The sequence below is a fragment of the Cetorhinus maximus genome, chromosome 3 (genome assembly GCF_964194155.1).
Source record: "Cetorhinus maximus chromosome 3, sCetMax3.hap1.1, whole genome shotgun sequence".
In the NCBI taxonomy this organism is placed as follows: domain Eukaryota; kingdom Metazoa; phylum Chordata; class Chondrichthyes; order Lamniformes; family Cetorhinidae; genus Cetorhinus; species Cetorhinus maximus.
In genome coordinates, this window is record NC_135881.1 from 92,916,406 (window position 1) to 92,932,586 (window position 16,181).

Consider the following 16,181-nt stretch of genomic DNA (forward strand, 5'->3'; position numbering starts at 1 on the left):
ACTCTGGAAACCAGAGTGCACTAGTGAGGGATAGAATTCAACAGTTATGCAAGATTTGCAAAGTTCAAAAAAGACTTAAGATATCAACTTTGTATTTTTTAGCTATTAACTTTGTCAAAGTGAGCGACTTGGTATATTTTAATAGTACAGTTACATAAAAGTGGCACGACGTTGTCAACTTTTTTGTAGTAGTACACATTTAATTTTCGGTTCTTCTGTTTATAGCTAAAAGAAAGGTCCCAACAATTGATTCACAACATGTCTATGGATCATCCCTTTTGGAACAACACTTAAGAGATGCTGGTGTACAAGATCCTTTAATTGGTATGTTTTTTTCCTCTGTGCCCAGTATGATTATTTTATCCTATACCATGTACTATTCAATTAATTAATGAGTCTGCTATTGCAAATTGTGGGGTGGGGTTTGGCGGCACAGTGGTATTGTTACTGGACCAGTAAACCAGAGAAGCCAGGTTTGAATCCCATCGTGGCAGGTGGTGGCATTTTAATTCCAATCCTATATGGAATTCAAAGTCCAGTGATGACTGTTGATTGTCCAAAAATCCCACTACCACGAAGTCAATAAAGAGTGAAACCAGATGGACCACTCGGCATTGACTTAGGCACTGGAAACAAACATGGCAAATTCCACCCTGTCGACCCTTCATAGTCCTTCTTACTAACATCTGGGGGCTTGTGCCAAAATTGGGAGAGGAAGCAACAGCCTGACATAGTCACAGAAAAGCACCTTACCGAAAATGTCCCAGACACTACCATCACCATCCTTGAGTATGTCCTGTCCCTCCAGCAGGACAGACCCAGCAGTGGTAGCAGCACAGTGATATATGATCGGAGGGAGTTGCACTGGGAGCCCTCGAAATCGACTCTGGACCCAACGAAGTCTCTTGGCATCAGGTCAAACATGGGCAACGAAACCTCCTGCTGATTACCACATACTGTTCTCCTCCTCAGCTGATGAATCAGCACTACTCCATGTTGTACACCACTTGGACGAAATGTTGAGGGTGGCAAGGGTGCAGAATGTACCCTGGGTGGGGGACTTCCATGACAACCACCAGGAGTAGTTCAGTAGCACCACAACTAACCAAGCTGGCTGAGTCCTAAAGAACATAGCCACTAGACTGGGTCTGCGGCAGGCGGTGAGGGACAGACATACTTGACCTCATCCTCACCAATCTGCCTGCCACAAATGCGTCTCTCCATGACAGCATAGGTAGGATTGACCACCGCACAGTCTTGTGTAGACGAAGTTCCATCTTCACATTGAGGCTACCCTCCGTCGTTTTGTGTGGCACTATCACTGTGCTAATTGGAACGATTTCGAACAAGCCTAGCAACTCAAAACTGGACATCCATGAGGTGCTATGGGCCATCAGCAACAGCAGAATTGTACTTGACTGCAATCTGTAACCTCATGGCCTGGCATATTCCCCCCAGTTACCATTACCACCAAGCCAGGGGATCAACCCTAGTTCAGTGAACAGTGCAGAGGGTTGTGCCAGGAGTAGCAGCAGGCATACCTAAAAATGAGGTGTCAACCTGGTGAAGCTACAACTCAGGACTACTTGAGTGCCAAACAGCTGAAGCATCATATGATAGATGGAGCTGAGCAGTTCCACAACTAACGGGTCAGATCTAAGTTTTGCAGTCTTGCCACATCCAGTCGTGAATGGTGGTGGGCAATTAAACAACTCACTGGAGAGGAGGCTTCACAAATATCCCCATCCGCAATGATGGGGGAGCCCAGAATATCGGTGCAGATGATGAGGCTGAAGCATTTGCAAGAATCTTCAGCCAGAAGTGCCGAGTGGATGATGCATCTCGGTCTCCACCAGAGGTCCCCAGCATTTCTCATGCCAGTCCACGCAACATCAAGAAATGGCTGAACGCACTGGATGCTGCAACGGCTATTGGCTCTGACTATATTCTGGCAATAGTACTGAAGACTTATGCTCCTGAACTTGCCGTGCCCCTAGCCAAGCTGTTCCAGTACAGCTACAACACTGGGACCTATCTGGCAATGTGGACAATTGCCCAGGTATGCCCTGTCCACAAAAAGCAGGACAAATCCAGACTGCCCCATCAGTCTACTCTCGATCATCAGTAAATTGATGAAAGGGGTCATCAACAGTGCTATCAAGCGGTACTTGCTTAGAAATAACCTGCTCACTGACGCACAGTTTGGGTTCTGCCAGGGCCACTCGGCTCCTGACCTCAATACAGCCTTGGTTTAAACATGGACAAAAGAGCTGAACTCCAGGGGTGAGGTGAGTGTGACTGCCCTTGACATCAAGGCAGCATTTGACCAAGTGTTGCATCAAGGAGTCCTAGCGTAACTGGAGTCAATGTGAATCCACGGTAAAATTCTCTGCTGGTTGGAGTTATACCTAGTACAAAGGAAAATGGTTGTTGGAGGTCAATCATCTCAGTTCCAGGACATCACTGCAGGAGTTCCTCAGGATAGTGTCCTAGGCCCAACCATCTTCAGCTGCTTCATCAATTACTTTCCATCATAAGGTCAGAAGTGGGGATGTTCGCTGACAATTGCACAATGTTCACCATTTGCAACTCATCACATACTGAAGCAATCCATATCCAAATGCAGCAAGACCTGGACAATATCCAGGCTTGGGCTGACAAGTGGCAAGTAACATTCGCTCCACACAAATGCCAGGCAATGACCATCTCCAACACGAGAGTCCAACCATCACCCTCCGACATTGAATGGCATTCCCATCGCTGAATTACCCCACTATCAACATCCTGGGGATTACCATTGAGCAGAAACTGAACTGGACTAGCCATATTAATACTGTGGCTACAAGAGCAGGTCAGAGGCTAGGAATCCTGTGGCATGTAACTCTCTTCCTGACTCCCCAAAGCCAGTCTTCCATCTACAAGGCACAAGCCAGGAGTGTGGAATACTCTCCACTTGCCTGGATAAGAGCAGCTCCAACAACACTCAAGAAACTCAACACCATCCAGGACAAAGCAACCTGTTTGATTGGCACCAATCCATCACTCCCTCCACCACCGACGCACAGTGGCAGCAGTGTGTACTGTCTACAAGATGCACTGCAGGAACTCAGCACGGCTCCTTAGGCAGCACCTTCCAAACCCATGACCTCTGCTGCCTAGAAGGACAAGGGGAGCAGATGCATGGGAACACCAGTACCTGGAAGTTCCCTTCCAAGCCACTCACCATCCTAACTTGGAAATATATCACCGTTCCTTCACTGTTGCTGAGTCAAAAATCCTGGAACTCCCTCCCTGACAGGTTGTCCCACCCTCCCTTAAACCAGCTTATATTTCACCTCTCTTCTATTTTTACTTAGTTCTGTTGAAGAGTCATACAGACTCGAAACGTTAACTGTGTTCCTCTCCGCAGATGCTGCCAGACCTGCTGAGTTTTTCCAGGTATTTTTATTTTTGCACAATATTAGTAAATTGTTTTTAATTTTTGGTACAATCAGTGTCTCATGAAGTCAGTACTAAACCAACCATACCCATTTTAAGTCCAAGGAAGGCGGCAGATACAGATATTCCCGCATCCAATGTGGATTGACACCCATATTCTTGGTCAGAAGTGATTTCACCCAGGAACTGAGGGGGCACGTAGTCCCTTATTTGATTCTGGCTATCTGGTGGCCTGCTGTTCATTGTATGATCAAGTTGGATGCATCTTGTGAAGACAGTCTTCCATGTAATATTTTTGTTTGTTCAGGATAACAAGCAATATGAAGCTAAGATGGGTAAACGAAGTTGCACTATTGATCAGCCATTATCTAATTGAATGGCAGAGTAGGCTCAAAAGGTTTAAATGGCCAACCTATTGTTACGGTCAGGTAAGGAGGGGTAGATTGGCTTGCTTCCTTTCTCACTCTGATAGCAACACCGTTTTCCAAAAGGATTTACTTGCAAAACCAGCAGATGTTTAACTGCTTATATACATGCATTGTATGCATATATAAAAGATATACACAGGCAGGTTTCCTTGTAAATTCTTGAAAAGAAAAAGTTATATTATTTATTGCACATAATACCTGATATAAATTAAAATAAGAAAAAGCTCCGACTCTCTCGCACACATGCATTAACGCATTTAAATAGTTTTTTTGTAGGCCAATAAATATCAGTGGCACATGGATCTTGTAGATTGACTTGATTGGTTTCAAGCTGAGCTCACTGGTCCTTCTGGATTCTTTGTCAAGGCAATTTAAAGATGATGTTGGATGATTTATCTTTGAGAGACAGCAGCTGTTGGGTTGATTGTTAAAATGCTGCCTGTGGTGTGTAGGTGGTCAAACAATAGATGGGGCTCAAACTTGCTGAATGAATGGAGAGAGAGAACCCACTCAGGTGCTGCTTGTATTCTGGCTGACCTGGGGAAAGGTAGTTTCTTGAAATACATAAGAGGGTTAGTTTGGCTCATCACATTATCCCCTCCTACCATCTAACCAGTTAACCAAACATGGTCATAGCAAGTTGATTCCAGGTTCATGGTTTAGACATGATTGAACAATGGCTGGACAAGTTCCTTTCTCAGCCAGGGTCTGTTTGTCTGAAGGGATTTTGTCTAATGGCTTATTCCCCAACCAGTTGAATACCCAGGCGATTGCCTGGATGTTTGTGATTGGGTCAGGAGACCTGGGCATTTATATAAGATGATTGTCTTTAACAGCCTGACTCAGTTTTTTAATGGCTTCAAAATTTAAGTAGAGTTCTGCGAATGTCAGCAACCTTGGAAGCTGCTGTTTTAAGTCACTGAAATGTTGTTGTTCGGTGTTTTAGAACTCAACCAGTGGTTTCAGCCCAATTAATAATTTTTGATACAAATAATGGCTTTATAATCCTGTTCTTAATCCTGTTTGAACATACCACTAGTGTTAGCAGAATTGACAACAAGGGATTCTTCAGACATGAGTCTCTGTTTAGTCACAGTCTCATTTTCAGTAATGAGACGTGATAACAGCAACAAACTATGACCCCGATGGATTGCTGTATGAGCAATTTAAACAAAAGGAGCCCAGGTAAGTGTACTGAACAAGTTGAAGTTTGCACACAATACTACAAGTGAAATTTGCCACGGTATCCACAAATAGGGTTTTCATTATCAACCAACTCTGGTTAGGAGGGCCCTTGGTTGTAATGGGCTGAATCTTCTGGCTGATGTGTGGGTGGCAGAGCCCGCACTCCAGCACTGAAAATGTTGCACGCTGACATCATGCGAGCGTCCCGACGTCAGTGCACGGCATCGCAATAGTTAGGTCGGCGGGTGTGCTATGCAGCGTGACATGCACCCGCCATTAATTAAAGGCCTTGTTAAGGCCCTTAACTCGGCAATCGACCAGGATTTTGAGGGGTTCATGCGAACTTTGGCTCAGCGCACGGACCCAACGGGCAGGCGGGTAAGTGATTTTTTTTTTTACAACCTCATCCAGTGGAGGGATGAGGTTTGATATCGGATTTAAAAACGTTTAATAAAGGTTTAGTGTACTTCATTAACATGTCCCATCTCATGCGACATTTTCACATGAGGGAGACATGTTAATGAATTTTTTATTGTTCTATTTTTTATCTTTTGACAGCCTTTCAGCGATCTCCCTGAGGCAGCACTTTGCCTTAAGGAGATGTGCGCACACTCGCAATTGGGGAATCTCCTCTTCCCCATCCCACACAAGGAGCGCATAGTGCTTCCGGTCGGGAGGCACGCTGTGCGGGCCTTAATTTGCCCGCCCACGTAAAATGGTGGTGGGGCCAGTTTCGGCGGCCCTGCTGCCGAGTCGGTCGGGCCCGCCCGCCCATCAAGGGCAAAATTCTGCCCAATGACTTCTGCCTCTTTTAGACAGCTACTTTTCAGCAGTAGACTGCATTTGCATCCTTGATCTAGGTGGATTGTCTGCTATCCACTATATCTAAGAATAGAAATCATGAGTAGATAATCCTAACATTTTCAATTCCCTGCCATTTTTAGATCTCCTATTGTTGAATGAGATTGGAGGTTGCCTACAAGATTTCTAGAGTAACTTCTATTTTTTTCTAGTTGTGAGATGTTGGGCTTCTGCTTGGTTTACTCCCACCTTGGTGACTGAGATCTAGACCTCACCATTGGCCAACATCTCACTACTCCATTGCAGTTGACTTAAGTTATATTATGCCAAACCTCTCCATTACAGATGTGTAGGAGACTTTTTGCTTCTGTTTGCTTAACGATAACAGAAATTCAAGTCGTGGTGATCACTAATGCACAGGCATAATGGCTCATGTCCAGCTGCCAGACTAGTAATAGAAATATAAGCGTTTTTAGGTATGGGGTTATATGTCATAAACGCACAACATGAATTATTCAGTCATCATCAGTAAAAAAAAAACGGTTACAGGCTTGAATATGTTGTTTCTACAGGACTGAACTATGTGATTGAATATCAGACTGAACGGTCACCAGATCCAGCATTCTTCTGTGAACTTTGCAATTGTCGAGGAGGATTTGCTTCTTTCATGTCGCATTTACTTGGCTATAAGCACAGACTGAATTATATGGTAAGCATTTCTTACATGGCATCCAGTCGTTAAATATGTCTACCCACCTACAGAGGAATCAGGAACTGCAAAAGGACAGACAGAATTTGCAAATCAGCAGTGTTATGATGAATTAAATTCAATTTGAGTAACTCCAACATGTTTATATCTTTGGAAGAAAGGAAGCAGAATTCCAAATGAATGTTGATGGGTCTAGGGGAGAGAATGAAAGAGATCTGGGAAGGGATGGTGTCAACATTTGCCAGGGCTAGCTTTTCCAAGCAACAGCAAAACAGAGAATGGAGGGCTTTCATGCCAATCAGCAGATTACAAGTCTGAGGCCTTCGTACTGAAGTGTGCAATGCCCTGATCAGGCCATACCTTGAGTATTGTGTTCGTTTTTGGTCACTCAAGTACAAAGGAAATATCTAAGCTCTAGAAGTGATTGACTTAATGTTGATTCCTCTGTTGAAGGGCTGATTTATAATACCAGAATTCAAGTAGTAGGAACAGTAGACCATATGCCTGCTCTACCATTTAGTACGATCATGGCTGATCTTGGGCTTCAACATCATTTCCCTGGCCATTCCCTATTTCATTTGATTCCTCGAGACACCAAAAATCTGTCTATCCCAGCCTTAAATTTATTCAGTGGTGGTGCATCCACAGCCCCCTGGGGCAGAGAATTCTCAAGATACACAACCCTTTGAGTGAAGCAGTTTCCTCTCAGCAGCCCTGAATGATCAGCCCCTTAGTCTGAGCTTGTGCCTCTGTATTTTAGATTGCCCAACCAGCAGAAACGGTCTCTCAGCATCTGCCCTATCAAGCTCCTTCAGAATCTTGTATGTTTCAATGAGATCGCCTCTCATTCTTCTAAATTCCAGAGAAAATAAGACTCCAATTTGCTCAGCCTCTCATTATAGGGTAAATCCCTCATCCCATGGACCAATTTAGTGAGCCTTCACTGTACCGCCTCCAATGCAAGTATATTATTAAACGTGGAGATCAAAACTGCACACAGTAGTCCAGATGTGATCTCACCAAAACTCTGTTCAACTCTGGCAAGACTTCTTTATTCCTGGATTGTAGTCCCCTTGGAATGAAGGCCAACGTGGCATTTGCCTTCCTAATTGCTTGCTGTACCTGTAAACTTTTTACATTCCTTGTGTAAGAACACAAAGTCTCTTTTGAACATCCACACTTACAAGTTTCTCACCTCTTAAAGAATATTCAGTTCTTCCATCCTTTCATCCAAAGTGAATAACTTAACAGTTTCCTATATTATACTCCATCTATCATCTTGTTGCCTACTTGCTTAACCTGACCATATCTTTTTGTAGCCTTTTACCTCCCCACTGCTTACCTTTCCACCTAGCTTTGTATCATCAGCAAACTTGGATACCTTACTCTCTGTTTCTTCATCTAAGCCATTAGTATAGATTGTAAATAGCTGAGGCCCCAGCACTGACCTTTGTGGTACTCCATTATTCACTATCTGCAAACCGGAAGAAGTCTCATTTATGCCTATTCTCTGCTTCCTATCTCTTAACCAATCCGCTATACATGCTAACATATTACCTCCAGCTCCTTGTGCACTTATCTTGCCTAGTAACCTTTTCTGTAGCACCTTATCGAAAGCCTTTTGGAAATCCAGGTGTACTGCATCTATTAGTTTCCCCTTTTATCTATCTTACTAGTTACATTCTCAAAAAACTCCAATAAATTTGTTAAACAGGATTTCCTTTTAGTAAAACCGTGTTCACTTAAATCATACAATGCTTTTCCAAGTGCATTGTTAACACTTTCTTCATAATAGATTCCAGCATTTTTGGAACAACTGATGTTAGGCTAACTGGCCCCATTTTCTCTTCTGCCTCTTTCTCCCCCCCCTTCTTGAAAAGAGGAGTAATATTTGCCAATTTGCAATCTGATGGGGCCGTTCCTGAACCCAACAAATTCTGGAAAATCACTGCCAGCACATCCACTATCTCTGCAACTATGTCATACCCTAGGGTATAGCCCATCCATTCTCCTGGGATTTGGCACATTTCAGTTCCTTATGATTCTCCAAGACTTTTTCTCTGATATTAATTTCCCTAATTTTCCTCACTTTTTAGCCCCTAGTTTACCGTCTTTGTCTGGAATTAAACTCATGTCTTCTACTGTGAAGACACACACAAAATATTTATTCAGTACCTCTGCCATTTCCCCATCCCCATGATAATTTCTCCTGTCTCTGATTCTAATGGACCAACGTTAACTTCAGCCATTCTCTTCCTTTTTATAAGAGCTTTTATATTAGTTTACTTTCACTCTATTTTTTTTTTCCTTTTTACCAACTTTTTGGTTGCCCTTTGGTTTCTAAAACACTCCAATCCTCAGACTTGTAACTTTTTTTTGCAATATTGTAAGCCTCTTCTTTTAATCTCATACTGTCTCTAACTTCCTGAGTGAGCCACAGATGAGTCTTTCTTGCTGAATTTTTGTTCTCTCATGGAATGAATTTTGTTGGACATCTGGAATTGTTTCTTTAAATGTTCCACGTTGTTCATTTAGAGGCATACTTTTTACTCTATTTACCATAGCCAGTTTTGCCCTCATATCTATGAAATTGGCTTTGTTTAAGTTTGATGAAAGAAAATAATTAGGAAACAGACTATATTAGATCGACTGTAATGTTAATTAGTAATCCTTGTCTCCAGGGAAGAGTGATCAAAATATGATGAAATTTTATATTGGATTTGAGTGATATGGTTAAGTCCAAAACGGAGGTCTTAACTTTAAACCAACCAATTACGTTATGAGGGGTGAGTTGACTACGGTAGATTGGGAAATTAGATTAAAAGATATGCTGGATAAGCAATGGTGAGTATTTAACGAAACAATTATAACTCAACTTGAGGAATAAAAAAAATCTCCATGAATAAAGTCGACCAACCAACTAGAGAAATTATGGATAGTATTTAAATTAAAGAGAAATTACAATGCCACCAAGAAGTGTAGTAAACCTGTGGACTGGAAGGTTTTTAGAAATTGACGAAGGATGGCCAAGAAATTGATGAAGAGGGAGAAAATAGAGTATGAGTAAGCTAGCAAGAAATTGAAAAACACATTGTAAAAGGTTCTGCAATTATGTAAAAGGAACAAGATTAGCAAAAGCAAATGTTGGTCACTTGGAGGCAAAGTGCCTAAATTATAATGGTGTTTAAGGAAATGGAAGAGGTCTTAAGTGGAAGACACAAAAAACATAACTGAAATAGTGGAGAGCCATGGATCTGATGAGAGTGAGAAATTTAATGTTTAGAAAGACACTAGAGAAATTAATGGGCCTAAAAGTTGACAAATCCATAGACCTAACGACCGACATCTTAAATGGTTTTAGAAGATACGGTTGCAGGGATAATGGCAGCTATACTTTACTACCCACTGTCTGCAGAATTGCAGTTTTTAAGGGAACCAGTCCGTTATCACTTCCATCTTCCAACAAGCTTGCTTCTCCCCATTTTGCCAAGTGATAGCATCGAGTGACCATCAAAAGGCACTGCTCTCAATTTCCAGCCATGCCAGGGCACATCTTCCAGATACCTTAGATTGCTACGGGATACGTCCCTATGACCAGAGACTATCTTTTCTCCCTGCATTTCTGCTTGGTAGCTCGCTGAAGGGACACTCCTCTCTGCTGACCACACTAGCAGGAGTACTTTGAATCTGTCTGTGAGACCATCAAAAATAGGATCAGTGTGCATTGTTAAGTAGTGAATAGCTAGGAACTGTGAAGGCCCCAAAGGAATTTAGGGGTCCATGTACACTGATCACCAAAATGTAGTTGTCAGTTACAAACAAACAACCAAAAAGCCTAATGAAATGGCTTTATGACTAAATGGATAAAATATAAAGGGGGCGTGGCTAGTTTGGCTTCTGCTGTACAAAGCTCTGTTTTGACCACATCTGGAGTATGTGCACTGTTGAGGGCACCACACCTTAAGAGAAGATTATATTGTGTAAGGTAGGAGTGCAGTGTAGATTCACTAGAATGTTACCAGTGCTCCAAAGGCTAAATAATGAGGAGCAATTATATAAACTCAACTTGCATTCCCTGAATAGAAAGTTCGGATGTAATTTCATGTTTTTACCATCTTTAAAGGAATTGATAAGGCAGATAGAAATAAACCTTTTTAAGCTGGTAGGGAAGTCTGGGACAAGGAGACATAGCCTTAAAATCAGAGCTAAACCATTCAAGAGAAATTAAAAAACACTTATTCATGCAAACTGCAGGAAGTTTGGAAATCTATTCCACAAAAATCAATTAATAATTTTAAATCCAAGATCAAAAATCTTTGCTAGATTAGAGTAGAAAAGGATATGGAGCCAAGGCAGGTGGATGGAATTGAGATGCATGTCAGCCGTGCCCTTGTTCAATTACAGAACAGGCTCAAGGGGCTGAATGGCCCACTGTTCCTTTATTTAAAGTACTTGATATGGGTTGCATTCCTGATTTTTTATCAATACTTAACAGTTTTTTAAAATCCATGTATTACCTGTTATTGAATGCCAACTGAGCTTCACAAAAATGTGTGTGTACTGGCTTAATGTTTAAATATGCGTTTTAGCTCAGTTAAACCAAAATGATGCTTTTTTTCCCCCAAAGTGGAAGAGCTTGGAAAAGATTTACTGCTGAGCTAACCCTTTTCCAGTATTTAGAATTATGCACTAGAAAACAAGATTTGAAAAAATTGCTCCATTTGTTGAGTCAAATTCTGAGCGGATTGTTAAAGACATGTGACATTCCATCCATGTAATACCATCTAATTTTTCAGGCAAAAGTATATCCAGATGCACTACAACTTGATGGAGCAAAACTAAAGCAGTCAGAATTGAATGCACTAGTTAAAGAAAAAGCAGAATTCATTGAAAAGATCGACGGAAGGGGGAACGTCAAGGTAAATTTACTAATGTTTTTGAAGATTTCTTCTGTGCCTTGATCTCATTTGGCAAGGCACATATCAATAGATTTGTTGTTAATATCGCAACATCAAGTGCTGCATCATTTATGTTATTGTGTCTTGGATTAGTCATGGATGGGGTAGTGTTGTCGATAGGCCCCTAACAGTATTTATACCATTGGACAGAGTATTAAACAAGAAATTATTGGAGCTTGTAACAAACGTAATGTAAAAATTGTGGGGGGGGCTTTAATCTTCATATAGGCTGAACCAATCAAATTGGCTATGGTGGTCTGGAAGATGAGTTTGCAGAATGCTATTGTGACAGTTTTCTGGAAGAAACTTTATGGAGCCAACTAAGGATAAAGCTGCTTTAGATCTAGTGTTATGCAATGAGGCAGGGTTAATTATTAATTTCAGCGTAAAAGATCCTCTGAGATAAAGTGATCATGATGCATTTGAATTCCACATTAAGCTTGAAAGTGGCATACTGTAGTCCCAAACAAGAATCTTAAAGCCTGTTACTTAGGTATGAGGGGAGAGCAGGCAAAGGTTGATTGGGTAAATAGACTAACAACAATTGAACATGTTGAATTTTGTCTTTAACAACAGTACATTTCATATAAAAAAACACTCCGGCGAGAAAGATCCATTCGTGGCTTACTAAAGAAGCTATGGATGGTATTAGATTAAAAGAAAGGGCTAATAGTGTTGCAAAGAATAGTAGGAAGCCTGAGGATTGGGAATGTTTTAGAAACCACCGAAGGGTCATCAATAACTTGATAAAAAGGAAAAAAAAGAATATGAGGCTAAACTAACCAGGAATATGAAAACAGATTGCAAGAGCTTTTCCAACTATATGGTAGCTAGAAGATAGCTAAAGTAAACATTAGTCCCTTTGGCCTAGAGACAGGCGAAATTATCATGAGAAATGATAATGTTTTGGGAAGAAATGCCAGATGCTTTGAAGAAATAATTTGTCTGTCTTCACAGCCGAAGACACAATGGCCTACGTTCTAGGGTTTTAATGAAGGTAGAAATAGTTGGATGCACTGGTTATGACTTCCCAAAACATTCTTGATTTTCGAATGATCCCAGTGGGTTACAGATTTGCTAATGAAACACCGTTATTCGAGAAAGGAAGGAGAGAGAAAACACGGAATGAGAGGTCAGTTAGCCTGATATCACTCGGGGAAAATGGTTGATCTAGGTGTTGAAATTTTGGGTGCAAAGGCGCATTTTGATGCATGCATGGCCATGCTTTTTTTTCTGGAGGAAATCCAATTTTTCTTCACATTCCCTATCCTGGCATTTTCCTCTGGCCTTTTTGCGGGTCGGGAATGCTTAGTGCGCAATATGCACACGACTCCTGCTGAAGTCTGGTTCCTCATTTTAAATGGGAGGTGAAAATTCAATTTCCACCTGCACATCATTTTCAACTGGTAGTGCAGGATTTTGGAAACCCATGAAAAGCATGCCAGGTTTGAGAGTTCATAAAGAAAATGGAAAGACTGCTGTGGAGTCCAGAACGTTCTGAAAGATGAAGTGTGAAGTGTTTTCACACCTTCAAATGTCACTATTAGGTGCTGTATTGTAATTAGATATTTTTAATGCAATGATTCCTCACAGAGATTGTCCTTTAAATTAATCCTTCCAATGACCAGCCTTGTGTATTGTTCACATACATTAGTGCTTTTCCAGTGGAGAAAGCACCATACTGCAGTGAAAATTGACAGCACAGGCTACGATTTAAATGGCTCTGGCTGATTTTTGAAAATATGGTTTTGACATTTGGGGGTATAAGTCTAACCACCTGCCCCTTTACATTGATTGACAGGCACTCTGCTTTGAAATTGAAATGAACACTTTTTGTTCTTCCCGGAGAGTTATTGTTTGGACAGCTGTGGCCATTATCAGTACTTGGCTAAGTTTCCAGTATTAATGGGTTTCAGCACAGTAGGTGTTCCATTCAGTTGAGAATGAATGACTGACAGACAGTTTCAAGAAATAACAACGGATTGTTCCTTTGAGTAGTTTCTGTTTTGTTCATACAAGCTACCTATTTAAAATTCCCACTATTTAAAAAGGGGGGCAGAGAGAAAACGGGGAACTATAGACCAGTCAGCCTGATGTCGGCAGTGGGGAAAATTCTAGAGTCCATTTTAAAGATTTAATAGCTGAGCACGTGGAAAACAGTGGCAGAATCGGACAGAGTCAGCATGGATTTATGAAAAGGAAATCATGCTTGACAAATCTACTGGAATTTTTTAAGTATGTAACTAGTAGAGTTGACGAGGGAGCCAGTGGATGTGGTTTATTTGGACTTTCAGAATGCTTTCGACAAAGTCCCACATAAGAGATTGGCGTGTAAAATTAAAGCGCATGGGATTGGGGGTAGTGTATTGAGATGGATAGAAAACTGGTTGGCAGACAGGAAACAAAGAGTAGGAATAAACGGGCCTTTTTCTGAATGGCAGACAGTGACTAGTGGGGTACCGCAGGGATCGGTGCTGGGATTCACAATATATATTAATGATTTAGATGAGGGAATTAAATGTAATATCTCCAAATTTGCAGATGACACAAATGTGGGTGGGAGGGTGAGCTGTGAGGAGGATGCAAAGATGCTTCAGTGTGATTTGGACAAGCTGAGTGAATGGGCAAATGCATGGCAGGTGCAGTACAATGTGGATAAATGTGAGTTTATCCATTTTGGTAGCAAGAATAGGAAGGCAGATTATTATCTGAATGACTATAAATTGAGAGAGGGGAATATGCAACGAGATCTGGGTGTCCTTGTACACCAGTCGCTGAAGGTAAACATGCAGGTGCGGCATGCAGTAACAAAGGCAAATGGTATGTTGGCCTTCATAGCCAGAGGATTCGAGTACAGGAACAGGGATGTCTTGCTGCAGTTGTACAGGGCCTTGGTGAGACCACACCTGGAATATTGTGTGCAGTTTTAGTCTCCTTATCTGAGGAGCGATGTACTTGCTATAGAGGGAGTGCAACGAAGGTTTACCCGACTGATTCCTGGGATGTCGGGACTGACATATGAGGAGAGATTGAGTCGATTAGGATTATATTCGCTGGAGTTCTAATAGGACTAATAGGACTAGACAGGGTTGATGCAGGAAGGATGTTCCCGATGGTGGGGGAGTCCAGAACCAGGGGTCACAGTCTGAGGATATGGGGTAAACCATTTAGGACTGAGATTAGGAGAAATTTCTTCACCCAGAGAGCGGTTAGCCTGTGGAATTCATTACCACAGAAAATAGTTGAGACCAAAACATTGTATGTTTTCAAGAAGAGGTTAGATATAGCTCTTGGGGCGAAAGGGATCAAAGGGCATGGGGAGAAAGCGGGAGCACGCTATTGTGTTGGATGATCAGCCATGATCATAATGAATGGCAGAGCAGGCTCGAAGGGCCGAATGGCCTACTCCTCCTAGTTTCTGTGTTTCTATGTTTACCTGTTGATGCAGTATTTTCTCATTGCCGAGTGCATATTTATTTCCGTATCAAATATATGGAGGCTTTTATTAAATGGTGAGAGGTTTATTTTCATTCCTTGGGGAAAGATATTTTCCATTGATATTGCATGGAATTTGAGGACTGTACATAGTGCATACTGGGTGAGTAGCAATAGAGGATGCATGAGGGCACTGGGGGGCATTGGATGACAAGGAAGATCTGAGGGGGCATTGGCTGCATGAGGGTAAGGTTTAGGGGGACGTTAAACACCGTTTGGAGTTGGGACACTGTGTTCTTTCTAACCGGCCCGCCTCTGCACCCATATTCCTCTCAGTCCAGCGTGACCCGCAAACTGCACTGCGAACCCGACACTGGTGTGATAAGACAAAAACGGCATGTGAAGTCACTCACGGGTCGTCTGTGCAGTTTGTGAGCCATGAAAGTGCACAAGTCAGGTTTTTCTGAGCCCAGAGGAAGATTCAGTTCTACAAGTCTTAAAAATGCGCTTGGAAAAGCACAGTATGATCGGACAAAAACATCATGGTTTTACAAAAGGAAATCATGTTTGACAAATTACTGTATTTCTTTTGAGGATATAATTAGTGGGGTAGATAAAAGGAACTAGATGCATTTACTTGGATTCCGAAAGAGGCATTTGGCATGGTGCCACACAAGGTTAATATGCAAGATAAGGACATGGAGTTAGGGGCAATATATTAGCATGGATAGCAGAGTGGTTAATGGACAACTATCAAACAGCAGAGATAAACAGGGGTATTTTCAAATTGGTAGGACTACTTGCATAGCAAACATTGGAAGCAGCATGTGACAGAACTACACAATCTCAGAACCAATGCATCAGACCTAACCTCTGTAGCCCTGTCGCATGTAGTCATAAATGGTGGTGGGCAATTAAACAACTAACTCAAAGAGAAGGCTGCACAAATATCACCATCCTCCATGATGTGGGAGCCCAGAACATCAGTGCAAAAGACATGCCTGAAGCATTTGCAACCATCTTCATCCAAGTGGATGATACATCTTGAGGCCCCTCTTTGGGCCCCCAGCATCACAGATGCCAGCCTTCACTCAATTTGATTCACTCCAGGTGATACCAAGAAACAGTTGAAGGCCATGCAAAGACTATGGGTCCTGACAATATTCCGGCAATAGTGCTGAAGGCTTGTGCTCTGGAACAAGCCGTGCCCTTAGCCATGCTGTTCCA

The 16,181-nt window shown here is 42.0% G+C and overlaps 1 protein-coding gene across 2 annotated transcripts in view; it reads left to right on the forward strand.

The window, feature by feature from the left end:
- The window catches only part of LOC144678781 (uncharacterized), a 69,889-nt gene that overhangs the window by 20,475 nt on the left and 33,233 nt on the right, over positions 1-16,181 (forward strand). For both annotated transcript variants that reach the window (XM_078538681.1, XM_078538682.1), the window contains exons 6-8: positions 226-324; positions 6,425-6,561; positions 11,358-11,480. In XM_078538681.1, coding sequence (XP_078394807.1) covers positions 226-324; positions 6,425-6,561; positions 11,358-11,480 — 359 coding nt within the window. The remainder of the gene's footprint in view (positions 1-225; positions 325-6,424; positions 6,562-11,357; positions 11,481-16,181) is intronic.